The sequence below is a fragment of the Ixodes scapularis genome, unplaced genomic scaffold (assembly GCF_016920785.2).
Source record: "Ixodes scapularis isolate PalLabHiFi unplaced genomic scaffold, ASM1692078v2 PGA_scaffold10__122_contigs__length_95168666, whole genome shotgun sequence".
Lineage (NCBI taxonomy): Eukaryota > Metazoa > Arthropoda > Arachnida > Ixodida > Ixodidae > Ixodes > Ixodes scapularis.
In genome coordinates, this window is record NW_024609836.1 from 62865964 (window position 1) to 62893088 (window position 27125).

The window sequence follows — 27125 nt, forward strand, 5'->3', positions numbered from 1 at the left end:
GAGTGGCTCGGTCACCGGAACCGAAACCATTCAACATTATCGATCTGCGAATATCAAAACATAATTGAGCGTGATCAATCTCCAACCTGCATCCAGTTGATGATTCAGGGAAATGCTCTGGGTATTCTTCTCTGGTACTCGCTATTATGGTCCCTGCTTCGGTTACTCGGTGGTAAAATCTTTGATCAAATTTATAAGCCGATGCATCTCCCTCATTCAGATGCTGCCACACCTGCTGCACTCAATGAAAATACCATGACAAACCTTGGCGAACTTTTAAGCCGGGCTGGTGTTGCTCGTGACAAGCAGTGCTTGCTCAAAATATTCAGTGGAAATTTGTTCTTGGGAGCCTGTGTTAAAATGGTGATTTGACAATGCTGTGAATAAACTTACCGGCCAAATGCCTCCTCCCGTGGAAGCGCCTTCAACGGAGGAAGTCCAGGTAGCCCCCAAGAAAACAAAGAACGCTGGCTGTAAGTGATGTTATTCTACACTCTTTTTTTCCCCGCTTGGCTAGAGAAAGGGGGCAGAACATTGGGAAGATTGATTCTTTGGGGCCATGTTGGCATAAAAAGCTATGTCCAGATTCTAATTCAAAAATCTACTTTTCCCTAAGAAAGCCAGATCTCACTATGATGTCCTCATTTCAACTTTTTATTCAGGGCTTGCATGTTGCATGAACGGGGAATGTGGAGGGGTGGCAATATGAGCTGGCACAAAAAGAGTTCAGGCAGGACCAATAAAAATGGCATGTGGAAATCTTGAGTTGCGTTAGGCTGGTGGTACTTGGCTGTCGGCTCATGTTGCCGCGGCGTCTGTACATATTCACACATCCAAATAAGCAAACGGCACCAAGCATTCTATATTCGAGCCTGATCATTGAGTAAGTAGTGCCTAAAAGTGTTTCGCTTCGTTGAAAACTAACATCAACGACAAGCCCTAAGTATTACAGTAAATGACTCAATGTTCCTCTTTCAGATGCTGAGTGGACACTCGGCGAAACAAAGCTGCTGCTTGATTACTACGAACGTTACTTTCCCCAAATTGGACCACTAAAAAAATTTAAAAACAAAAAATGTGTATTTATTAGAATCTCTGAAGACCTACAGACCATGCTTAAATCACAAAAAACGCCAGAGCAGTGTAATACAAGGCTGAAAACGATACAAAAGCGGAAGCGACAAGCAGTCAACTACAACGGCCGTTCCTGTGTGGGACCTGTCGACGTTCCTTACGAGGATGAACTGGATAGAATCAGCATGATGGATGACAGTATCGAGCCGGAGGTCATCAGGGACGTGCATGGGGCAACGCACAAGAAGGCTATGCCAAGCAGTCAAGCAAGGGCGGCCGCAGCAGCCGCAGCAGCTGCCGCAGAAGCAGCTGCAGCAGAAGCAGCTGCAGCAAAAGCAATACCAACACCAGCCGACAGTGCCGTAGCCAGCACATCCTCTACAAGCTCAGAGGAGTCGTCCCAACCAGCCAGCAGTGCAGGCACCCCTCATCGTTCAGGAAGGGTGAACTCTGCACGCATGGAGCATATGAAGGAGTTCTTCACTGAGATGGCGAAGCTTGAGGAAGCAAGAGCAGTACGAAAAGCACGACAGGACGAGTTGAAGGAAGAAAGGCATGCAGCCAAAAGGATGATAAAGGAAGAGTAGTGTGCAGCCAAAAGGAAGCTAAAGGAAGAGATGCGGCTGGAACGACAAGAAATGCACCGAGAGAAAATGCGGCTTCTCGCCATGCTTGTGACCCAGCCTGAGACGAAACAGGATTGAAAGAATTTTTTTACAATAGCTGTATTCTTGACATGAGTGCAATAAATTCATAATTAGCAAGTGGGCCTTCCTTCTAATCTGAAGTGGATACTTCAAAAGATGGTTGGGTAAACTTACCTTAAAAAGTATTCGAGCATACAAATTCTATGATCATGGCAACGGCAGCTTAAATACTGCGAATAAAACACAACGAAAAGAGAGCATTTGCAAACATAACACACAAATACAGGAGTATATTTACTGGAAGCAGAAATGTCTATTGAAATTTAATTTCATTTTTATTTGGATTTTCACCGGCAATGCCGGGTTGGGGGAGGCAGGGCAAAAGGCATTTCTGCCCGACGGGCCCCCATCCCCTGTAAAGTTCAGAGCAGCACGCAGAGTACATTTGTTAAGCTAAAAAAATACGGCAGCAAACATGTTCCATGACTAAAACGCAGAGCAACCTAAAAATAGCAATACGGTTAAAATAAAATTGCGATAAAATTAGACGCAGAAACAACAGTAACACTTATCAGCTCTCAGTTGCTTTTTAAAAAGTTACAGTTTAAACGGCAAGAAGAGACATAAAAACATGGACAGTCAAGGATGAATATATTTCACACAAAACAAAATTGTCATGAGAACGAAACAAGAACATGGTCTAAAGCACAGCAGAAGACTCATTTCAGATCTGCAGGGGAGAACTGCGATAAAATCGGAAGCACAAGCAACATCAACGCTTGTTACAGCCCTTTGTTGCTATGAAAATAATAGTCTGAACGGCAAGACGAGACAAAATTTGGACAAATAAAAAATAAACTATTTCACGCAAAACCGAACTGGTCATCAGAAGAAACAAGAACAAGTAGAAGACTCATCCCAGGTCCGCACGGGAATGATGACATGGTGAAGTAATGTTAAATATATACACGCCACAGTCACATTGTGAATGTATATTGTGGATCACTCTTCGCATTGTCATGGTACAGTGAACCGGTACTCTATGGTTGAATCTGAATATGCAATCCTTAACCTGTCTATCGACAGTCTTTATCAAAAGCCCAAATCCCATGGCTCGCTGGTCGGCGCAAGCTCGCTCTCGTACTGTAGTGTTGCTAACGTTGGGGGGGGGGGGGGGGGGGAGGGGTCATGCTACAAACTCCACTACCTGTTACCAAGGCCACTGCCTGTCTACGAAATGGGGCCTTGCCAGCGCAAAAAAAAAAAACTATCACAAAAAAAAATTGAAAGGAATGTTATGCCACATTGATGGGGAGGGAAAAAGCAAGAACTCGGGCAGACGCCCCTTGTCCCCAAGACCTACATTCTACAGGCCTCCAATGAGGTTGTGAAAATAAGCTTGCGAGTTTCCGTCTCCGGATGGCGACTCATCTCAGCCCCATTTGGGCAATGACCCTGTCCCTCTTCTCCTCTCCAAGTCTGCGGAGGATGGAATCTGTGGCCGTCATGGGCCCAAACTCCTCCAGGGAGTCGGTGTCTGGGCGTCTAGCCTCCCCGTCTTCGGGGTCCTCCAGAACGCTATGCTCTCCGGCCTCAATGCAGAGGTTGTGGAGGACGCAACAAGCAATAATGAACTTTGCTGAGTGGTCCACAGTGATGAATTCGAGGAGCTTTAGCTGCCTAAAACGCTTTTTTAGGTCAGCGAAAGAGTTCTCTATCAACACACGAGTGCCCGAGAATTTCCGATTGAAATTCCTCTGCTTTGCGGTCAGACGACCATAATCCCGGAAGGGAGTTAGCATATACTCTCTCAAAGGATACGCCGCATCGCCGAGGATGTGGTACTGGCTCCTGCGGCAGATCTCCGGTAGCTTGTCTGCAATGCTTGATGTTCGATACACCCTGGCATCATGGACCTTGCTTGGGTGTCCAGTAGTTACATCCAGGAACCGCTTGTGGCGGTCACAGATGGCCTGCAGTGTCAACGACGGGTAACCATGCCGGTTGACGTAAGTTGACCGGATCTTTTTGGCTGGGCACTCAATGGCGATGTATGACCCATCGATGCACCCAATTGTGCCAAGGACACCGGATACCTGCAGCAAGAAAGGTAGACAAAAGTTTCTCTCAGTGTTCTGAGATGTTTTGTCAAACGAAACAGAATGACGGTTAGCGTCAAATTTGGTTTAATTTGTTCCACTGTTATATCCTCGGTGTCTAGTAAGTTACTGACAACAAAAGAATTAAAACAAACTCGGCAAGTGGGATGACGAACACCTCTTTTAATTAGCAGCTGCATGAGTGAATCCTCAAGCATTCTTCGTGGTCAAACTGAACCAAAAAAAAAGCGTGAAAGGGACGAGGAAAGTGCGAACTACAAAAATCAAAATCAGAAAGAAAATATTGAGCCAGAAAAAGCTATTTAATTAATCAGCTGGAAGCTGATTTGCAGCCATGCAAGCTTCGGAGTCCCATCTTTAGACAGGAACAGCGATGGTGCGGATACATTATTGTCAATTGCTCTCATGGTGAATAATTCCATGATATCCTTGCCTATCTGCTCTCTTGCCTTCCCAAAATTCACTAGGCTCATATCTCGGGTATAGGCAACCTGCAATGCAGTTTGGCGCTGCACGTTGCGCCATCTAGCGGCTGCAAAATAAAGAAACTGGGTAGGCCAGGCTTGCGCGGGTCGCGGGTGCAGCGGGCGGGTGCATCCAGAAACCACGTGTGAACGTTGCATTCCGGGTCGGCGTGAGCTTTTTTTTTAAACCGTTTTTCGTGAAAGTAAGTCCCAACTTCACGTCTCTACGACCTCACCGGGTTCCTGTAACATCTCGCCTACTCTTATAGTTCCCCCAAAAAATAAACGTTGCTACTGCTGCGTGAAAGACGGCCACAGTCGCGAAGGTGACTCAAGCGTCAAACTTCACCCGCTTCCCTTCGAGATCTTGGGAAGCGAAAGCGACACGGCGACAGAAGTGGATTACTGCAGTGCGACGCATCAAGTAAGTGAATTTTACAGAAACTCTTGGGGGGGGGGGGGGGGGGGGGGGACGTGAACGAAAATATATGTGCAGGCTCGGAAAGTGGTCGGACGAACTCGTTTTGCAGACTACTCGGCAAAATAACATATTAAAAGTTGTATTACGAGTTGCTTTGACAGCCACATAGGGAAATACGATAGGAACAATCGGGCCGATTGTTGCTTTGCTGTGACGTCGAGAATCGGGCGATCAGGTCTTCAAGCGAAAGGCCCGTCGGCCTGTTCCGGCACCCCTAATGCCGTTCGGCACGCGTGGTCGCAACCAAAACCTTCCAAACCTGCGAGAGTGGATTTTCGTAGCACAAAGTTTTGTTTGTTTCAGCAACCAAATTTAATGCTGAGTCTAGTGACAAATGTGACGGCGTGCAGAAAGCAGGCTGGTAATGTTTTTGTTTGGAAAAAGCTCGTGCGAAGCGTAAATATCCTTCCACATACTTCGTTGCCTGTCGCCTTTTTACACCAGGCTTTGCGATGTGCATACGGTTATGTAGCATGCTGAGTTCCAAATTTTATTCTAGTGTGTGTGGCCGTCGGGAGGAGAGAACGGCCCAGCGAGGCGCGAGCGGGGCCAGCCGGCGAGGAAAGAGGAAGAGCGTGCTGCACGAGGCTGGGACTGGGCAGGAACGATAGAGCCGTTTTGGCTGGTCTGGCCCATGGCGATTCCCGGGGGCATTCCACCAGCGAAGTGCGGGTCAGGACTGGCGGAAGCGGCGAGCCCTGGCCATAGCGGCCTGGGCTATGACGATCCCGTAGTGGTTCCGCAGCGAGACTCTGACTGTGATAGCGCGGAACAGCTAGCCTACGCAGCACTGGCGTGGGAAGGACGATCCGCAGGCCTGGACACGGGCTCCGACTGCGAGTTCTGAACGACGGGCGACAGCTAGGGTCGGCGGGTCCGGACTGCCGGCTCTCGAAGACGGGCAACCGGGATGTACAATAAACCTATTCGCTGCCTTCTCGTTGTATTGTGTCACTTCCTGGGAGACGAGCGAAGCACAGACCGATCGGGCGGCCACAAGTAGTGAAGACAACTCGAACTGGTGCCCAGATGACGACTCTAGAATATTCTCTAAACACTTGAACCTATCAAGACTCCCGATGGTCTTAAAAAACCGCATGAAAAAAACCAGGGACGCACGCAGGTGCACACGGGGACTGCTGAAATCGGGGTCGCTGCCGCTCGCAACGGCCCGGCGGGCAGATAGGCCGCCCCATTAACAGAGGCTCCTCCGCTTGTGGCGCTGAATGCAGTACTATCGTGGCGCCGCCTGGCCATTGCCGGCTGCCTATAAGACTCCTATTAGCAACAATAAGTCTCGCAAGCGGCCTTCTGGGAGCCTGTTGGAGTGATGCCACGGAAAGAAGTTTTTCCTAGTTACTTTGCAAATGGTTGCTAATATTTTTGCTGTTTTTAGTACCACATTTAGGTGAAGGTGCAGAGACCATTCAGTGATTGGTGACCGCAGAGACACATGCTCGTTTTCAAAGCTAGTATACCCAATTAAAAGTTCCTGTAAGCTCCCTACTGTTGAGGTGCGATGATCACCAGCACTACCTGTTTGGCCTCTGTTTATGGAGTGTTGTTTTATCCGTCTATTACTATGCCTATGGTTAACTGTGCTCTTTCTGACGAGACTTGCACAAAGTACTTTTGGCCGAACGCAAAGAACTTTGCCATGCATTGCAATATTCGCCAACGTATGAAGATGTCATCTGCAGCGCCACTTCGACTGCTGCAACCGATGAAGGTCGCTCTCCAATTTACACGGTGTGGTTAGATACTGTTGGACCTTTCAAGACATCTCATGGATGGATGGATGGTAATGACTATACCCTTTGTAATGGGCAGCACCTTGCGCCACCTACCCCTAACTCATATTTGATATATTTGTAGCACAAGGCTACAAATATATCATATATCAGCCTCCTCACGAAATTCGTGCGGTAGTGCACACTGCACAGCCTTTTTGAGGAGATACAGCTAGAATAATTGAATCATGGTACAAACCTCTTCAAAGTCTCTTGACAGGCGCTCCAGATCCTCGGGGAACTTGATGAGGCGCGGTCCGATGCTCAGGATGAAATCCAGAACTCGATCCATCATGCCGTGAAGCGTGCTCTCACCCAGGTTGAAACGTCCGGCAACGTCTCTGATGCATGCTTTGTTAGCCGCGTACCTGAGTTGTGTACATAGAATGAAAACAAAAATCGATGGGAGTGAACACGGAGAACCACAGTCAAGTACTCACCAGAGAAATGACAGCAGGTGCTCCTCTGCGCTCTTCGCTGGCGATCCTCCGTGATCGGCAGCGGGGTACATAGGAGACGCCGCAAACTCGTCGATCAGCTTGTAGGCTGTTCGCCTCGAGATGCGAAAGTTTCGACGGAACTGGAAGCAAAGGTTTTCTTTGCTTACGCATGCTGAACCGGACAGATATGAGACGAAGTACGAGACGTATCGCTTACCTCCTCGTCCCAGTAGACGTGAACCGTTCGCTCGATGTAATCCTCGATCTTGGGTCTCTTGTTACGAGGTCCAAAGAGCTCCGTGAACTTTCGTTCGCAAAGTAGCCGCGAACGCGATTCGCCGGAGCTGCTGCCCGAGCTCGAACTTGAACTGCTGCTTGAGCTCGAACTTGAACTGTCTGAGCTCTCTGAATCATCGCTTTCACATAGCAGGAGCACCGACGCACGCAAGTCCGATCCCACTTTCGACGCCATTTCGCGCAACAGCGCGATCCACTCCTGCCGAGCAGGCGCCGAGAAAGGAAGTGACGTAGCGCGCTGCAACCGAGCACCAGCCGATTTCCGGAGAGCTCGCCCGAATTCCACGGAGCGGTTTCGCCGCTCTTTGACGCGCTCCACGGAGCTCGCGCTGCCACAAATCTGCGAGCTGAAGATGGCCAACTTGATCCGAATCCGCGAGGTGAAGATGCGCGCCCCAAAAGGAGCGGGTTTTGAGCGCGCCAGATCTACCAGGTGAATTCACCATCAATTTCTCCAAAAAGGCGCGCCGACATCCCGAAGGGAGGCCGGACCTCCCTCTCTCCCCGGAGTCGCCGACATGTCCCTGACAAGGTCGCTTCCCCAATTACCACGGCGGCAAGGGCGACCACCCACTCCCGCCTGGAGAACGAAGGGTTCGTTTACCTCTCACGCGGGGAAATCTGCTTCCACTTTCGGGAGCTGGCCGCCGCTTGCCGCCAAAGGGAAAACGTGAGACATCGGGCGCCTCCGAAGGACGCTTCGGGTGACCGCGCCGCCAATTCCCCGAGCTCTTTCGGTTAAACCCTTCCGGCCATCCCTACACGTCCCCCCGAAAACTGCGCTAGGACTTCTGAACTAGCCAGCAGTTACAAAAATAGGATGGCCGAAACCCCAACAAGAACACAAAAACAAACCGCTTAAACTCGAGCGAAAAATAAAAACAACAAAACATATGGCTGGAAATAATCATGCCAGGCACCTCTAGCACCAATCGCTATATAAAACTGAGAAAAAAAAAGGACAACACTTCTTACTACACTCCGTTTCTCAGCCGGCCTCTGAGGACCTGGATCGCTCGCAACAACGACCCCTCTGGTGCCGCAGGAGCTTCCGCAACCAAAAGACGAAAACATCAATAAATCCCGACAAACCAACAGTCAAGGAAAAACTGAAAACGCTTGGCGAACACTGAACAACGCTGGAACTTTCGATTGCACAAAACCGCGGCAGTGATTGCCTCCCGAAGCTGACAGCATTCCCGTATAGAGAGAGCGAAAAATAAAACACAGCCACGCTCCTCTAGCACGACCTGCTAAATGAAAATTAAAAACAGGAACAACACTTCTTTCTGCTCGTGGAGACAGTAACCGTGATCACTCACTTAGCTATAGACTCTGCGGACCTGTCTTGGTCGCACCAACGACATCGAGGGCGCCGCAAGAGTTGCCGCAAAACAAAAACACAACAAAACCAACAAAGCACATCAAACGCTACAAAACAAGTGCGAGTTCAATGGCACCTCGCAAGGGCCACGGCAGTGATCGCCTCCTCACATGCACACCCGCTGACACCACGTGCATAAGCGAGGCAAAGCGCTCCCCTGCCACCGTACAGTCACCCCTTACTCGGTCACCTGTGTCGAGTGTCGCGAGGACAGTGTCGCTCGCCAGAGCTTCATTAGGCCCCCGAAGGCGTGCTCGGCTTGGTCTCCTCCGGGAACCGTGTTCGGTACTCGCTTCGCAGTCGGTTTGGTCAGAGGAAGGACCAACTCTGCGCCCATGGCGCGCCATCGCCGTCCCCGCTCCACCATTGTCGCCATACGGCGATTCGTGCTCCTGCACGTGTACCTCCCCGCGCCGCCCACTTGGTGGCACCCACGGTGTCACACCCTCACCACAAGGCCCGTCGTGGGGACAGCGAAGTCCAATCTGAACAACTGCAGTAGCCCTCCTCGCGACGTCAACCTCTACCAGCCTCTCCAGTGTCGGGCCCGACCCCTGGTTCTCCGGGAGCTCCTCCCCTCCAGCCGCCCGGACGCAGGAAGACCCTCGTTCGCAAGCGGCCCGATCGGCGTCGGACCCCCCGGCAGTCTGTGGTCCCAGTACGGCGCGATCGGCCTCGGACCCTACGGTGTCCGCTTCCTGGAGAGCGCGATCGGCATCGGACACCCCGGCAGTCTGCGGTCCCAGTACGGCGCGATCGGACTCGAACCCTACGACAGTGTCCGGTTCCTGGAGAGCGCGATCGGCGTCGGACACCACGGCAGTCATCGGTGCCAGTGCAGCACGATCGGCATCGAACCCTATGACCGTGTCCGGTTCCTGGAGAGCGCGATCGACGACGGACCCCCCAGCAGTCTCCGGTCCCAGCACGGGACGGTCGGCCTCGGACCCCACGACTGCCTGCGGTTCCGGTACGGCTCGATCGGCCTCGGACCCTACTTTTTGGAGAGCGAGATCGGCGTTGGACTCCCCGGCCGTCTCCGGTTCCTGAACGACACGATCGGCCCCGGACCCGACGGCTGACTCCTGGTCGCCTCGCGCGTCCGGTTCTGTCTCCCTCACATAGCGAGCCTCGGGCGCCGTGTCTTCCGCTGCCCGAGGCTGCGTCTCTTCACGGCGCTGCCCGAGGAGCCGCGCTCTAGCTCTCCGCTCCTCCGCCCGGAGTTCTGCCTGTCGAACCTGCCGCTCCAGCTCCTTCGTTTTTTCCCTCGCAAGGGCTAACCGAACGCTCATCGGAACCGCTTCCCTATGCGACCCCTCGTCGCCTCCGTCCCTAGGGCTCCCCCTCCTACGCAAGCTACACCTCGCCATGCAGCTAAGCACGCGGGTGTCAGCCGGCGACGAAAGGCAAAGCGACCACGTACCTGGCGGTGCTGTAAAGCCCACCAAAGTCGTTGACGCCGTCGAACTCGCGAGTTCCCGGCGTCGATCACCGCACGCAGAGTCCGTTCTGTGAGACCAGGCTGTCACCACTGCAGTCGTCGGGTGTCGCCAAACCCGCAGGTCACTGGCGTCGATTGCACCCGGCGACGTTCGCTTGCTTCAACCTTTTGTCGCAGTCGAAGGCCCAGGCCCACGGCAGTTGTCAATGACGCCGAACCCGCAGGTCACCGGCGCCGATCGCCCCACGCGACGTCCGCTTCCTGGCTTTCGCCGCTGTCGGCCACAGGCGTACTCGTAGCCGTGCCTCGCTGTGCCAGGCTGCTTGTGGACAGTTGCTCCGTCGTCTCGACTGGTCCTGGGCTCCTGCCGATGGACACCGCCACACTCCGCGCCAGCACTCGCCTCGTCGTCTCCCTGACACACGACGTTGTCGAAGTCACCGACGACGTCCACAAATCCTGTCGACTGCGCCAGTAATGTTTCTCGTGTATCGTGGGGTGCTGCGCTGGCTGGAGGGTGGCTTCTTTCCGGTGGCTTCAGTGACGCTGACGACTCGGTGATTGAGTAAATAAATATATATTTACAAATGAAGAACAACTTTTTACAGGCCAAAACAGGAAAACGTCACGCTTGGCGTACTGTCGCTCGCGACAGCTCCAACGCCAACAATGGCGCCTCAGCGCCAAATCCGTTGCCGCGTACGGCAAGGCCTCTGTCTCGCGAGACAGAATACGCGGAGCCCTCGGGACCGCGGGAGAATAACGTCTTCCTCCGCACACGGGCTCGTTCAGACTCAATTTCTCCAAAAAGGCGCGCCGACATCCCGAAGGGAGGCCGGACCTCCCTCTCTCCCCGGAGTCGCCGACATGTCCCTGACAAGGTCGCTTCCCCAATTACCACGGCGGCAAGGGCGACCACCCACTCCCGCCTGGAGAACGAAGGGTTCGTTTACCTCTCACGCGGGGAAATCTGCTTCCACTTTCGGGAGCTGGCCGCCGCTTGCCGCCAAAGGGAAAACGTGAGACATCGGGCGCCTCCGAAGGACGCTTCGGGTGACCGCGCCGCCAATTCCCCGAGCTTTTTCGGTTAAACCCTTCCGGCCATCCCTACACCAACCTTTCTTCTTTTTTTTTTTCTCTCTCTCTCTTTCAAGTTTGGGCATAGACAAAGTACCTTGGCCTTAACTATAGCGCCTCGGTGCAAAGCCGTATTAAATCCAAGTCATGCTCCTTGAACTAACGAACTTAGGTGAAGTTAGGTTGTTTTCATTCTGGCGAGCGCTGCCTGGGCGATAGATTCAATTGCCCTTGAAACGTCGGAAAAGAGCTTGCAGCTATAGTTTCTACATATTCAAATTTGTGCGTAATGCATATAAGTGGCTCGGCACGAATGCGACAGCCGGCGCATTCCTGCCGAACGACTCATCTTTTTCTGCCGACATTTGCTCCACATTCGGGGAAAAAAAAAAGAGACTTATTTGAACTCGTTTTTCCCGTAATTTTCTTCTCGTTCGAACTTACCACGGTGTAGCTAACCCCTGACCCATATCGCTGCTTCGATTACACCGATCGCGTTGGTACTGATCAGCGGGGAAAAAAATATAAAAAGAAAACGTGGAGCAAAGAGCGCTAGACCTCGCAGGGAACGACGTGTGTGCACGACTTCGGCACGATCGCCTTCGGAGCCCAAATCTAGTACAATGGAAACGGGACGATGCGTAGCCGTGTCCTCGGGGCAAAGTCCATGAACCTAACTCGCAGTCAATTGGCCTGCTGCTTCGCCAACCAACTAATACCAATAACCAATTAATCAATACGTCTCGGAACTACAATGTTTTACTTGTTGACGCAATTAATGCCAAGGTGCAGGCGAGGTAGACAATTAGCTGTAATGATCCCTGGAGATGTGGAACAAAGGAGACAAAGTACAAACACTACTTTCCCAACACAGCTAGGTGACCCATGTATATGCTGAAAAAATCTGCCTGTTCCTAATCTCGAACCAGGGACCTCTTCATTCCTAAAGCGCTTTACCAATTGAGATTACCAGAAGCAAACGTGTTTTATCAGCTGCCTCCAGTCTAAAACCAACACGGGTGAATAATCCGCATTTTAAGGTTATGATGTTAATGCAATAAATGCAAAGGTGCAGGAGAGATGGACAGAGTAAACGATGATACTCCTTGGAGAAGATAGACAAGGTGAACGAATTTGTGTGTCTTGGTTTGACTTGTTTCTGTAATCTTAATTTGATATAACTCCCAAAATAAGTCGTAATTCAAATTTTTTTTCCCTATATGTGTTTTGACGTTCGATGCCGTCCGTCTCAACGCAAGTTCCAAATCAGTCCAAACATTTTAGAGGTCCAATATAAGAAAGAATTTATTGTAATAGAATTCATCGATAATTCATCTACAAAAGAAATTTAATTGGATGTGTCCCCAATTGCTGACAACCTCAGTCGCTCATTTGGAGCTGTTTACGGTGTATCGGATCACGAAACCATTTTGGCTTCCAAATCGAGACCTTATTGTGCGTTAAGCTTCCGCCTTTTTTGAACATTTCTGCAAATCGTTTACGTAGCTATACTTTTTTTAAATGTTGTTTTCTGTGAATAGAGAGCCTGGGGCAAGTAATATTCTGCTCGGAAATTTATGACACGTGTTTTTGAGGCTTGAATAACCTTCTATAAGTATTAAATGAAACTCAACTCCGCAATCATTTCTTTCAGCTTAAAATGAGCTGCTATAAAATTCCTTCACAAAAGGAATACGCGTGATAGCTAAGAAATTTATATTCCGATATCTATTGTTCTGTGTCGAGCGCTAATATTTCGAAAGCACATTGTGGTACGAATTTCACCATTTCTTAGTAGGTTCAATCTGTTAGTGCCATTCAATCATGGCTTTATTCCGGGGTACGAAACCGAATTTCTAATTGAAGAACATGTTACATTTTACGCACAGACTGGCATAAAAGAAATTCTGACCGCTCTTGCCAACGCCGTCAATCACAGGTCGACCTTAAGAGGTCCACAACTGCGGAATTGGAAGAAACAGGGACGCCACCAAACGCTGCGCTGTTTCTGCCTGATCGAATTGACATACGATGCGTTAACATTTCTTGAGTACTAAATGTTCCCTAGTGGCCCGACCCACTTAGGAGGTAATAACATAAAAAGCGCAGAAGCTCAAATATCGTTAGAGGCCCCTGTAACTTTGTTTTTAAAGGTTTCCAAATTATATTTGATGAAAACGTTAATTTTTGTTTCCTTTAGAGTGGCATTTACGCTCTTGAATTGAGTAAGTTTTGCAATATAATTTGTTTGTTCTAAAAAAAAAAACAGAAAATGTCGCCGTGTTTATACGCATTTATATATATTTTGTAGCACAAAGAAATACGTGGTCAGCCAAGGTTTATTTCTTGGTGTTTCAGAAGTTCTTGTTTTAATGAATTTGGAGTCTAGAAAAGCATTGCCTAGTTTTATGTAGAAATTGTGAGAGTTTGACTTTTTAATCAGTATATCCCAATAATTGATTGAATCTAACAAATTAAAGTGGTCTTAATTGCACGACTGTTGTTTTGGTGGTGTTATATCTTGCGATAAAACACTGAAGTTAATTTGAGACGTTAGAAAATAGTGGTCCGGCGTTTTGTGAAGAAAAATAATATTAATAATAACGGATGAAAAGGTAAAAACTTGAAAGCTTATAACATACATGTAAGGTGTTTTTTTCGCTTAACATATTTTTTAAAAAATCCATAAAGGACGCTCTATTGGGTGTGTGCAGGTGAATTATACGGTCTTTAAATCTGCGATTCCTGTGGTTTTTCGTCTTGAGGCTAAAAAAAAAGCGGCAGAGGTTTCAATGGAGATGTTTATTTTGGGTGTTTATGCTTTTAAGCAATACCTGAAGGCTCTCTACGACAAAATATTTGGTATAAACACATCTTATATAAAATAAATGAGAATTATTCTCCGGTATTTCACTTGGTTCTTTTTAAGCGCTCCAACCAGTAATACAATGTTTTACAGCCGGTGCGGTTCATCCTTCATGGGAAATTCGTAGAGAAGACCTTCGAAAACGACATTGCGTTGATGAAGCTGGATGAATCTTTTAACATTTGGAGTAGCGGTGGAATGATCGGCACAATTTGCCTCACCAGGAAGCCAGTAAACTCATTGAAGTCTATTGAGGTGGCTGGATGGGGCACGCTGCGAACAAGTAAGAATGGCTATCATTATTACGTAGCATTTGTAGCATCTCCTAGTGCTTGTATATACAAAACTATGCAGGGTCCTTCAGCTAATTGTGCAAAAAGTTTAAATAAATGCTGTGAACGCTCTGATGTCTAACTAGTTCAAATAAAGGGCAACTCCGGACAGTATTTTTGAATTTGTGATTACGTCTTTTTTCAGCTCAGTCAGTGTCTCTGAATAATTTATTTTCTTATGATATTGTGTGTTGCCTTAGGAATTTCACGGCTCAAAGTTTGGTTTCGTACGTATCCGGCGGAATGGAAACTACCAGCTAAAGAGGGATGGCAACAGTGATATCAACTGTACGACCACGACGGGACGTCACGGTGGTGCTGCGGAACGCAGTACCACGTGCGGAATCAACCGTAGTACCATAGTACTACGGTTGACGCCACAGGGGTGCTGGATGAATGGACGGATGGATGTTAATGGTTATATCCTTTGTAACGGGCGGTAGCTTGCGCCAGATAGCCTAAGTCTAAAAAGACAAAAACATATTATCCCTACAGCCGTTTTAAGACCAATTTTCTCCCCCTAACTATCACCGGGCAGTGTGGGATATCACCTGGGTGATCTTAGGGGGTTCCGGCAAAAAAGAAAACTAGAAAACATCATCTCCCGCATCTTCCCCCTGGGGAGGGAGTCACCAATTTTCCTCTGGCCAAACCTAGTCGGCGTTCCGGACCCACTGGGAGACAGTGTTGAGACTTTGGGCCGGAGCCGCGCGGGAAGAAGTGCCAATTTTTCTCTGTCCCGCCTGTCCCCAGTTGTGCTAGTCAGTTGTCCATCATTCAGTTTTCTCTAGATAATTTCCACCAATCTTCCAATCGCCTGTTTCTGGCTGTAACCCTTTTCTCTGCCATCCTTTCATTGTCGCCAGTAAAACCCAGAGGTGCTCAGATTTTGTTTAAAGCTCGAAACCATTGGACCTACAAAGGGTAACCTGATGCAAAAGGCACAATGGGATGCTTGTCGACGCACTCCAAGACGTTTGTCTTGAAAGGCATGCGCAAAAACTAATATTTAACAAGTTGCAAATAAAATAGTGTCAATTAGCCAGTTTGGTACCTTGCAAACAATATCATAACTTGCTCAACACAACTCTAACCATTCTGCATTGACTCGACATGCATAGCATAGACCATCTTTTTTTTTAATCTTGGCAGAATCCAGCTTAAACACGATGTATAATGATGCTTGGTATGTTTTCTCTCGCACTACAATTATTGTCTAAAGCAGAGGTCTATGCAGTTTTCGATATCAAGGAACGCCGATTTTCCTGAAATTGAAACCCGTTCTGGTCAATGATGCTTTAAAGCAATGCCGAATCACTGACCTTGTAGATATTAATGCACGTACTTATTCACGAAGAACGTTAGCCACGCAGTTATGCCTCAGTTTTTTAGGTGCAGGTATAGTAGAACGAATTTCGCAGCTCGGATAACCTACGAGCGTTTTTGGGAGAACCCCTAGGTCCGTAAAATTCCAAAACCCAAGGTCTATAGATATGGCTAGATGATAAAATATTGCCACACGCGTCGGCGAGCGACCGCGTGCGTTGCCGAGTAGTTACCGCGCTTGACTGTCGCGCGGAAAGTCTAGGTTCGATTCCAGTCGGTGGAATATCCTTTTATTTGTTCTTTCAACAGTGCGTTCTCGTGGGTTCAAAAACATTCTCGACTGATCGAGTTCCGAATGTTCTAGTCGCCGGACGTTCTAGGCCGATTGTTCCAGAAGCCAACGCGCGTACATAATTCTCCAAGTAGCGATCTGCAGTCCGTCTCGCTCCAGCGTTTGACTCTGCTGTTACGCCGACGCCAACTTCGACGACCGCGACGATCTTCTGTTATCTTATGTTTTCTTTTTATTTTTGGGAACACGTTCGCCCCATTAAACGTTTAGTTTATTCCGTTATCATCGCCTCATCCGGTGTCATTCGTGACATTTGGTGGAGGTGCGGGGTATCGCATTCTATGCCTGGAGCGTACCCCTCCAAAGACATCCCGGCCAAGCTACGTGCTCAGCCCCGGAAGGCTATACCTTTCGCCGAAGACACCGAAGCCTGGAGAAACCGTCGTATTAGAGGCCAGTCTCCTGAATTGGGTTTGTTACTGGACAAGCCCAAGCCGAAGAAGACGACGATGGCCAACCAGCCACAGAACCCCGCCGCTTCTGCCGTCGTCTACCTGTGCGTCGCTCCTCGGACATCGGCTGCCTTCGACGGCGAAAGCCACGAAGACATCGACGACTGGGTCCAACAGTACGAACGAATGGCCCGTCATAACGGGTGGACACCGGAACAGAGTCTGCAGAATGCTTACTTCGCCTTGGAAGCAACCGCCCGGAACTGGTTCGAGAACCATGAAGCATCGATCACCTCCTGGGAGCAACTCAAGGCTGAGTTGCGAAGAACAGTCACGAACCGACATCGAAGAGAACGCACGGAAGAGCCTCTTCAAACGAGGATCCAAGGCCTTAACGAGAGCGTTGTTAGCTTCGTGGAAGATGTCCTGCGACTCAGCAACCGCGCCGATCCTCAAGCCTCCGAAACAAAGAAGCTGAGAATCCTGATGCGCGGCGTGAAGGAAAACATCTTCGGAGGCCTTGTTCGGAGCCCGCGCTTACCACCGTCGAAGGCTTCCTCACAGAAGCCACCAACATCGAACCTGCCCTTCAAGCATGCGCCGCCCACTATCACCGAGCTCCAGGCGTCGCTGCCTTTTCGTCTTCCGGTTGCGACGCCACGGAGATCCGCGAGATAATCCGGGACGTTGTCCGGGAGGAGATCAAGAAGCTTCTACCTGCTGTCGCAAGCCCAGCTTCGCCCTCAATCGCCGAAATTGTCAGGGAAGAAGTGCATCAAGTGCTGCAGCCAGAGGTTCTCGTCAGCACCGCTCCGGAACCACCGACGCTGAGTTACGCAGCAGTGGCCCGACGGCCACCGCCTTTTCCTCGCACCTATGTCGCGCCGCCCTGACGTCAGTCTCTTGCGCCGCAACACGACAGACGCCACGACGACCCGGTGCAGTACGCCCGCCCGGAGCCTCGCGCACCCCGGGGGCATTATTCGCCCTTTTACAAGCGCATCGTCCCGATGCAACACAAACCGAAAACACAAATTCACAACAGATGGACAGCAGAATTCCGAACCACAGTTCACAGTTTGACGAGAGTCCAAAGTTCTATCGTTCCTAATACGGCTTGAGGCGCACGACGTGAACTACTTCGAGTCGCGGTTGGCGTCATCTTGATGTCGAGTTCCGTCGAGAAGCACTTCGTAGTTTAAGTCTCCGAGACGGTGAAGAACCTTGTAGGGCCCAAAGTAGTGCTTGAGAAGCTTCTCGCTGGGACCGCGGCGCCGTATCGGTGTCCACACCCATACCCGGTCTCCGGTTTGAAAGTGGACGTCCCCTCGACGAAGGTTATACCGGCGTCCGTCGACTCGCTGTTGCTCTTGAATCTTGAACGGGCCAGTTGTCGAGCTTCCTCCGCGCGTTTAAGCGTCGTCGTTGCCATCGTCGGTTGACACGTGAGGCAGCATGGCGTCGAGCATCGCGGTAACCATCCGGTCGTGTGCCCGTTTGCACGAGGTCATCACCGTGGTTTCTTTAACCACTGTGTTGCACGCAAACGTAACGTACGGCAGCACCTCGTCCCACGTCTTCTGCTCTACGTCGACGTACATGGAGATTATGTCGGCGATTGTCTTGTTGAGCCGCTCCGTTATCCCGTTCGTCTGCGGATGATACGCGGTGGTTCGTCGATGCCTGGTGTGACTGAGCCGAAGAACCTCTTGAGTCAGCTGTGCCAGGAAAGTTGACCCTCGATCTGTGATCTGCACTTTAGGTGCGCCGTGTCGGAGGAGAATGGACTCGACGAAAAACTTGGCGACTTCCACCGCTGTTCCCGACGGAAGGGCTTTCGTCTCTGCGTATCGCGTAAGATAATCGGTCGCGACGATAATTCACCGGGTTCCTTGCGCTGATGTTGGCAACGGCCCAAGTAAATCCATTCCGACCTGCTGGAAGGGCATAGTCGGGGCAGATATTGGCTACAGGAGTCCTGCTGGCTTCGTCGGAGGCTTCTTACGCCGTTGGCACTCACGGCACGACCGTGTGTACAGATGGACGGTTTTCGGGAGTTTCGGCCAGTAGTACTTGTCACGCATCCGGGCAAGCGTCTTGCTGTAGCCAAGGTGTCCAGCCGTGGTTGTAGTGATGAATCGACAGTTTTCAGTCGCGTGCCCCACGGCGACGCGTACTTCTGTCCCTGCGAGTGCGCATGCTCTGGGTTATCTTGAGTTCGAAGAAAGTGATAATAAAACACTTGGGTTCCGGGCTCCGCTGTGGCTGGTCGCTCCTTCCCCGCGACACATGGTGTCAGAATTGGGATCCCTCCCGGAGGAGGGACGCAGCGAGTGAGCCGTCGACGTGGCGCGTCCTGTAACGTCCGTCATGTCCGACCAAGACGCTAAGCCTACGCAGTTCTGCGGCGCCGGTATCCAGCCGCCTCTGAAGTTCGACTTTTCGAACCCCAGCGAGTGGAAGGAATGGGATTTCCTGTTCGACGACTACCGCTACGCTTCTGGGCTCTACCAGGCGCCGGGCGAGGTGCAAGTCAGGACACTGCTCTATGCCATGTGCTCCGTGAGGCTGGACGACTCCTGGACACGTTGGCCTTGACAAGCGACGACTGGTGCTCTCTTCAAGCGGTGAAGACAAAGCTCACCGACCACTTCAACCACCCGGCAACGAAGTCTACAAAAGCGTGCGCTTCTACCGTCGCTTCCAGGTTGAAGGCGAGTCGGTAGACGACTTTTACACTGCCCTACGTACGCTCGTGAAAAAGTGCAATTACGCCTCCGCTGAAGTCGGAAGAACGCCTCGTCCGCGATAGATTCGTCGTCCGCCTTCTGGACTCTAAGGTGGTAGACAAGTTATGTCGCACGCCAAGGCTCACGCTCGAAGATGCGAGATTTCAGGCCCGTATTGACGAAGACGCCACGAAAGCCCGGTCTGAGGTTTTCCGGAATGAACCAAATCCTGGCAAAGTGGTCTTCGAAGCAAAAGTCCGAAAACGTCTTCCGAAGTCACGACGGCGTTCCGACTTGGCGGGGGAAGGCGCAACGAGCACTTCCAAGCCTTGCTCAGGCGACGGACGCTGCAGGTTCTGCGGCAGGGCAAGTCATCCCCGCTCCGACTGTCCTGCAAAAGAGGCAAGATGGAGGTGGTGCAAGAAAGTTGGACACTTCGAAGCCGTCTGCGAAAGAAAAAAGGCATGGGCTTTGTCGAGCTGTACACAGTTGCGGCAGGCACCCTTGACAGAGCCAAGTTCGCAACCGTGGCCGTCAACGGACTCAACGTGAACTTCAAAGTGGACTCTAGATCGGAGGTGACCGTGGTGTCGAGTTCAATCCCTGAAGTACCGAGAAAGCTTTACGCACCAGAAGGTGAGCTCACGAGCTCCGGAATCCACTCCCTGAAAGTACTGGGCACGTTCCCTGCAACGCTGCAATGGACGGGCAAGTCGACCTAGCAGGACATTTACGTCATGCCGTCACGACACGTCCCTCTTCTCGACTTCCCAGCAATACAAGCGCTGGGCATCATTCAGTTTGTCGACAATATGGTGATCACCAGTGGTGCTTTGGAGAGACAGGCTTTTCGACGGTCTGGGGAAACTAAAGGAGGAGTACGTCATCCGGTTCGACCTGGCGCCCAGCCCTTCGGCGCTGCAATTAGAGGTCTGCAATTTGAATACTTCGCTTTCTTGATCAGGCGTGTGCATTTTTTTGTACTTCCTTTGGTCACTCTAAGCGTGCCGAGGAGTTTTTTAAAATATTTTCAAAAAATATTTCAAAAACTATTTTTGAAAATTACAAAAAAACATGTCAACTTTTTTACCTACTTTTTTGTTTTCCAGTTTTCTATTTTTATGTACTTTCATGAAGAAAGTCTGTTTTAAATGTTTTGTGATTTCACAAAATTTCTGTTTCTGCGAGAAAAAAAAACTGAAAGCTCTTTAAATGCACAGTTTTCTGTTGCACAAGCCTGTAAAAATACAGGTCCTGATACTTCTGTTGCCTGTATATTAACAATGCAAACCAGTAAAAATACAAGTTCAGCGATATTTCTGTTGCCTGTATATTATCCGCACAAACCTGTAAAAATACAGGTTCTGCGATAATACTGTTGCCCAAGTTATGTAGCTGGTCAGCCCCTAAAAAACAGGCCTCAATGGTTCCTTCAGCTATGTTCTGCTTCTTTCACGTAAAGGTTGGTTTGGCCTATTTGGCTGAATACATAGAAAACGGGTCTAAATGTAAAACGTACCGTCACCCTGACAACCTCTGCTGGAGTATGGATGGAGTCGGCAATAGGGTGTGAAGCAAAAATTACACTAGAGGCAAGTATGGCAACTGTAATTTTTATTGTAATAAAACAGAAAACGCTACCTAGCGCACTAAAAATGTTACACAGCTTTTAAAATTCTTAAACTTAAAAAAAAAAATTGGCATTGAACAGAACGTCACACTTTAAAATGCATAATTATCTAAGGCATTTGCCAAAGCCGCCGTCTTTGGTGAGAGACTATGCCGTTTCCTTGATGTTTTCCGAGCCTTTGAGCTTTTATCTGGAATGATGCCAGCGATGGCCCTGTAAAGTAAAATTATAATTATATGCAGCAACGCAAAACAACTGAGCTTTTAACGCAGATTTGAACAAATTCATCAGATTCGAGTAAATTGCAGCAGCATGTAACGCTGTGAGCCCTTGGGCAAACCAAGCCTTGCGACAAAGTAGTCTGGCCCTCTCACCTCTGAAAAAACTCCCTTGTCAGGGCTACTTCAGGCGGATAGTCCACATTGAGCACGAAGTACAGCAGGAACAAAAGCTTCGATGCAACAGCTCTGTTTCACGTAGTGGTCAAAGCGATTCCATCCATGCACACGGTGAATTCTGCGGACATAAAAAGGCTCGGTCCTGCATAAGAAAGCAAGCAGCACAGTGAATGTCACATGACGACAACGAAGACCAATCTTGATCTAACCTTTTATGCAAATGCTCGGCGTGGCAGGCATGTCTCTAAGATCTGTGCCCCCTGCAGTTTCCTTTGAATTGTCAGAACCCGCATATATTTTAACTAAAAGTACATCAAACAATACCATCATGAGATCCCCATCCTTTAATGAAAGGCAAACAGAGAGGACCATAATGATCTGCGTTTTGCTTCGCTAGCATTGCACCCGTTGCACGAGTGGTATTTTTTTAGAGTATCACAATGCTTCCCACACGCTCCAGGTCTTCATAAGTCTTATTTCTTTTTTATTTTTGTTCGGTGCTAGGTTTACAAACTGGGACGATAAAGGACGACACACAGGCACGGAAGGCATAACGAACAACTGGTTTACATGTGCGCTTCGTCCTTCATTGTCCCAGTTTGTAAACCTTAGCAGCGAAGAACAAAAATAAAGGAAAACCTACTAGCCCAAGCCCAAGGCTTATTGAACTTCATAAGTTGCCGGATTGAGTTGTTTTCTTTAAAACTCAGCAAATTTATACTAACCCCGTATGTTTATTCAATAACTAAAATATTTTTGCGAACTTTCAGTTCACCATCCGTCTTGTCGCAAATGTTAGGAACATACACTGTGGTCCCCTGGCTGTATAACTGACCTGCACAGACCACATTTATGAAGCTTTCACAGCTTCCTTAAGAAAAGAAAAACTGGACCCTATAAAATACAATTCTCAATATGCATGACAAACTGGTTGCTCCCAGCTATTTCACCCTGCTTTAAATTGCTGTTAAAATTTAACGGTATTGGTTGTGTGGCATGTCTAGCTTAGGAACATGCAGCACTATTGGTTTACATGTATGTGAGCATTTCTTGACTCCAACTTTAGGCTGATTGAGTCATATTTGTTTCCTTTTGTTACATGACCGTTACAAATGTTATAACCATTGGGCAATAGTGTTTACTGCCAACATAAAATATCCCTTCACATGCAAGGATAGACACATTTATGCATCTTGAAAACCTTAGATCAAGGAACAAGAAAGGAGGCGAGAGCCCAGATCTCCGTGTCGTCTACCTTAGGTTTCTCGGTATTGGGCATTCAAGAAGTTTATAGTTCACCAGCTCGTCTGCACAGTCTCTGGTATTTCTATCCAGCTTTTGTGGTTCATGAGTCATTAGAAAATACAAGCCTGACATTGATTTGGAATTGTTTGTATACAGGCCCAAGTTAGAGATGACAACATTTTAACAATTTTACAACCCTTCAAATCAATCGGGTGAGCATCGAGGGAATTTTTTTCTTGAAGGCATCTTTCTAAGTGTTTAAATTCATGACAAATTTTCAGGAGGAATGCATTGCCTCGAGCCTTGAATGTTCTAAGCTGAAAAAAAAAAAAAAAAAAAAAAACACCTACCCCCACGATTTCGTAGACCATTTCCTCGTCCTCGCTGAACAGTGCAAGAAGAAGAAGGAGTACACTTTCATGTTCGGGTGCCACACACTGAAGGCGACGCTTTGCTTCCTCAATCTGTTCCAAACTCTTCTTTACGCGCGTCAATTTGAATTGGCTGTATCCGTAACGGTACACACGGAATCCCACTTTTTCCATGTTGAGTTCGATTGCCCTGGACCGCTAAAGTCAACGGTCCATTTCAGAAAGAGAATGTGTGGTATGGAACGTGGTTATATACGCATTTGAGCATTTGACCGCAGCGCCCTCTCTTGTATAGATGTTGAGCAACTACATGCAACGTTTCATCCATGACAGACAGATGGGATGGTAGTCGATGTGAGCACGGACGCCGGACGGGTGGAGAAGGCTAGACCCTCAGAAGCTTCGCCCCTAAAATAGTAACCCCAGCTCTTGAGTTACTACCACATCTCAGAGCCCCCTGCTCGTCCCGCAGTCGTGGCCGAGTGGTTAAGGCGATGAACTAGACATCCATTGGGGCCTCCCCGCACAGGTTCCAATCCTGCCGACTGCACAAACATTTTTTTTTCTTTTTTTAAGGAGACAGATAGGATGGCAATCGATGTGAGCACGGACGCCGGACGGATGGACAAGGCTAGACCCTAAAGAGCTTCGCCCCTAAAATAAAAAGGAAACAGAAAATAACAGCAGAGCGTCGCGGGTGTCGAAGTCGGCGAAAGAACAGAGTCGAACGCTGGGGCGAGACTGACTCGACAGGGTCGCGGCGGCCTCTCATCTAGAGTCCGTCACTATCTCGAAGATTCGGCAAAGAAGGCTCGAGCTCGGGGGGGGGGGGGGGGGGGGGGGGAAGAATGAACGCGCACTTTCAAGAAAAAGAAAGCAAGAATAAATTATATAAGTTACGGCCGCAGCAAGAATAAACGAGAGCCGTCTAAAGCCTGTGACCGAGCATTGCTTTCTCGGCCCTGCGCGCGGCAATATTAGTGGATGTTACCGTACAGGACGTATCTAAGAGTGAATTGTCAGATGATGTCTTACGGGGACATTATTTTTTACGCATTGATTTTTATCCATTTTCCGCCCGGTGGAATGTTGTCACAAATAAAAGCAGCCGATGAGTAAATAACAAAAAATAAACGTTTAATGAGCCAAAATGGTGCCTACAAAGATAGAAAGAAAGGTGCCGCGGATCTTGCGTCTACGACGGAAGGGTGACTGGCCCGAAGCACCGCGTTTTCGCTACTTTCACGCACGCGGCACGTTCAGGAATTTTTCTAACAAGAACTCTCGATGACAGTCGAGTACGGGCTATAGGATCCGGGCCGAGCGGGACACGAACCCCATCCCTTTGTGTGACAGCCGCATGCGTTGCCAACTCCGTCACACATGCAGCAATATCTTCTGTACACAAACACAATCCACTGACGTCACTCCACTGCTGTGGCTGTGCTGTCGGTAGTGCGCATGCGCCTACGCTTATCTCCTCCCGAATTTGGTTTCTGCGCACGCGCAGTGCCCACACCTAGTGTGGGCAAAGCAGACCTGTTGGGAAACACTGTTGCGGGAGACGCTACGAGCTGATGGTACCAACCACAAACAGAAAAGGCCAAGTGACTTGCGCTTTTGACGCTGCTTCAATGAGACCATTAGCTCGTGGCGTCGATTGCATCTGGACCACGGTGTAACATATGCTTTCTCTTGAGGTGAGGACTCTGCCCGACGTGGAGCGATCAGATAAAGTCTTCTCAAGAACGCATTCGTGCGCCCAACAGCCGAAGGTGAACTAGCGTCGCTAGCTGGCAAACCAGAGCAACTACGGAAAAAAAATGAAATATCTCCTTGCCATGGCATCTCTTGTGCAGCCATCGCACATCCTTGAGCAAGGAACCGGCGCTCGTCCGACGCCATGGAAACGAGATATTTTATTTATTAGGGGCGAAGCTCCTTAGGGTCGAGCCTTGTCCATTCATCCGGCGTCCGTGCTCGCATTGATGGCCATCCCATCTGTCTTCTTAAAAAAAGAAAAAAAAAATGTTTGTGCAGTCGACAGGGTTTGAACCTGTGCAGGGAGACCCCAATGGATTTCTAGCCCATCGCCTTAAGCACTCGGCCACGACTGCGGGACGAGTAGGGGGCTCTGAGATGTGGTAGTAACTCAAGAGATGGGGTTACTATTTTAACGGCGAAGCTCCTTAGGATCTAGCCTTGTCCATCCGTCCGGCGTCCGTGCACACATCGATTGCCATCCTATCTGTCTGTCATGGATGGAACTTTGCATGTAGCCGCTCAACGTCTGTACAGGAGAGGACGCTGCGGTCAAATGCGTATACAATCCCGTTAAACTTTGAATGCATTGGCTCAACGTTTATAGACGAGAGGGCGCTGCGGTCAAATGCTCAAATACGTATTTAAGCACGTTCCATACCAAACATTCTCTTTCTGACATGGACCGTTGACTTAAGCGGTGGAGATGCGTTCCCACGGCTTCTAGCGGATCCAAGCTCATCCGCTAGATGATCCACTGGCTCTGCATTTCACCGACCATAAACCAGTAATAATGAGGTTGAAACGCAACCCGGAACTTAGCAGTGCCTATGAGCAATAAAAACCAAACAACACCATCAGCACTACCTATGAACAATAAGATCAGTATCATCAGCACCACCAGGGCTTCGCCCAATCAACATCATTCACCACGTAGAGATGTGATTTCTGTTTTTTCGCCGTTTCGACGATTCGCCAGTGAATTATAAGCTGCTCCTATAGCAATTCCTTTAGAATGAGCCACCTTTGCGAAACCTTGTCTCGAAGTGGACATGCACGTTTGACTGCTTTCGAGCGTTCGTTCATCATTTCAACTGTGAGGCCTGGAGCTTGTCTGGGAACGCTTAGAAATCGACTGAGTTCTCAACTGGCGACGAGATATAAACTTTAAGGCCGCCGACTACAAGTCGGTGGTATTGTAAAATCTTGGGCTTCTGCCTTCTTCGAGGAATGTGACATCCAATCGAATATTTCAATACGCTCTGCTTTTGATTTTTTTTTTAATGCGAAAGTTTTAACTCCCTCGTGAAGCGGAGCCGGCGGCGGCGTCTAGCTGTAACCGCAAAAAAAAAAAAAAAAAAAAGAACACACTAAAGAAGTGCTTATTCTCCCATTGGCTGAGCAAAACGCCTCCAAAATAGCTATGGGCGGCCCGCTTCGCGAGAGCGCGCTTTCGGCCGCCGCTCCCATATCAGGCGTTGCCGGACTGGTGAAGGTGGGGGGGGGGGGGGGGGGGGGGGGGTTGCGGCCGTTTCACGAGAGCGCGAAATCGGTCGCCGTTCTCGTGGCAGGCGTTGCCGGAAAGGGGGGGGGGGGGGGGGGAAGGGGGCTGCGGGCGCTTCACGAGAGCGCGCGCTTGGCAACCTCGTCAGTAGCGAAATGTGGTCGTCCACGCCAGTACACCGCAGACGCACTAAGAGAGGGGATTTGAAGGTGAACATTTCGGCAGACGTCTGCCTGGTTGGGTTAAATGTTATAAATGAATAAAGGGCAAACGCCAACCAATCCCTAAAAAATCGTAGGGTCCCAACGTTTCGGTGCCGGCTCGGCATTCATGCTTTCGCATTCACAACTCATAAGAAGCTTGCTTAGGTGTCACATAAACTTCTTTTTTTTGCCGAATGTCTGAGGGCGATTGTGATGATTAATTGTATGTAAAAATTTAGAACCTGTCTAAATATTACTTTTGACATCATGATTTATTCACAATTTATTATTCCTTGAAGGCCCAGCAGGCATAATACAAGGGAGTGAACACTTCACAAAACTAACAAATAACAACTATGTATGAACAAAAACACGCTATAATCTAGTTATGGGTTAGAAAGAATGAGCTACTGGCTGCAGAAAATTTCTTAGTGTCAGATAAGGAAACAATTACGTCAGGCAGTGAGTTCCAGTCGTCAACCAATGGTAAAGTAGACATTTGGTGAGTGACGGTTGACGATGAAATCGGACGGAGTTTACAGGAATGGTCGAGACGAGGAAAAATGCGGCAAGGAGGCGATAGCAAACTTTGTCTGAGATGACGGTTGTAATAAGAGATTCGATGAAGAAGAAAAAAACGAGATACTCTGCGGCGGTGAGAAACAGTGTCAAGGTTAGCTGATTGGCGAAATCCTGATACAAGGCCAGGATTCTCGGACATTTGCTTTAGTTCTCCGGGGTGCCCCTAGATGGCGCGATGAGCAGAGTAAGTGGCGGAGAGTGGAAACGGCGGGCCGCTCC

General features: G+C 49.2%; 1 protein-coding gene and 2 pseudogenes across 1 annotated transcript; 1 reads left to right on the forward strand and 2 right to left on the reverse strand.

Annotated features, from left to right (window-relative positions):
- Window positions 1–399: 399 nt before the first annotated feature.
- Window positions 400–1784, forward strand: LOC120841702 (annotated as a pseudogene).
- A 1246-nt stretch (window positions 1785–3030) lies between these two features.
- LOC115331593 (putative nuclease HARBI1) lies at window positions 3031–9034 on the reverse strand. The gene is made up of 6 exons (XM_042288575.1): window positions 8938–9034; window positions 7435–7475; window positions 7234–7398; window positions 7017–7156; window positions 6776–6944; window positions 3031–3817 (listed from the first exon to the last, which is right to left on the reverse strand). The coding sequence occupies exons 1-6, from the start codon at window positions 9032–9034 to the stop codon at window positions 3149–3151; spliced, it is 1281 nt and encodes a 426-aa protein (XP_042144509.1). The 3' UTR covers window positions 3031–3148.
- Window positions 9035–20934: 11900 nt separating this feature from the next.
- LOC115329491 lies at window positions 20935–23036 on the reverse strand (annotated as a pseudogene).
- Window positions 23037–27125: the final 4089 nt, after the last annotated feature.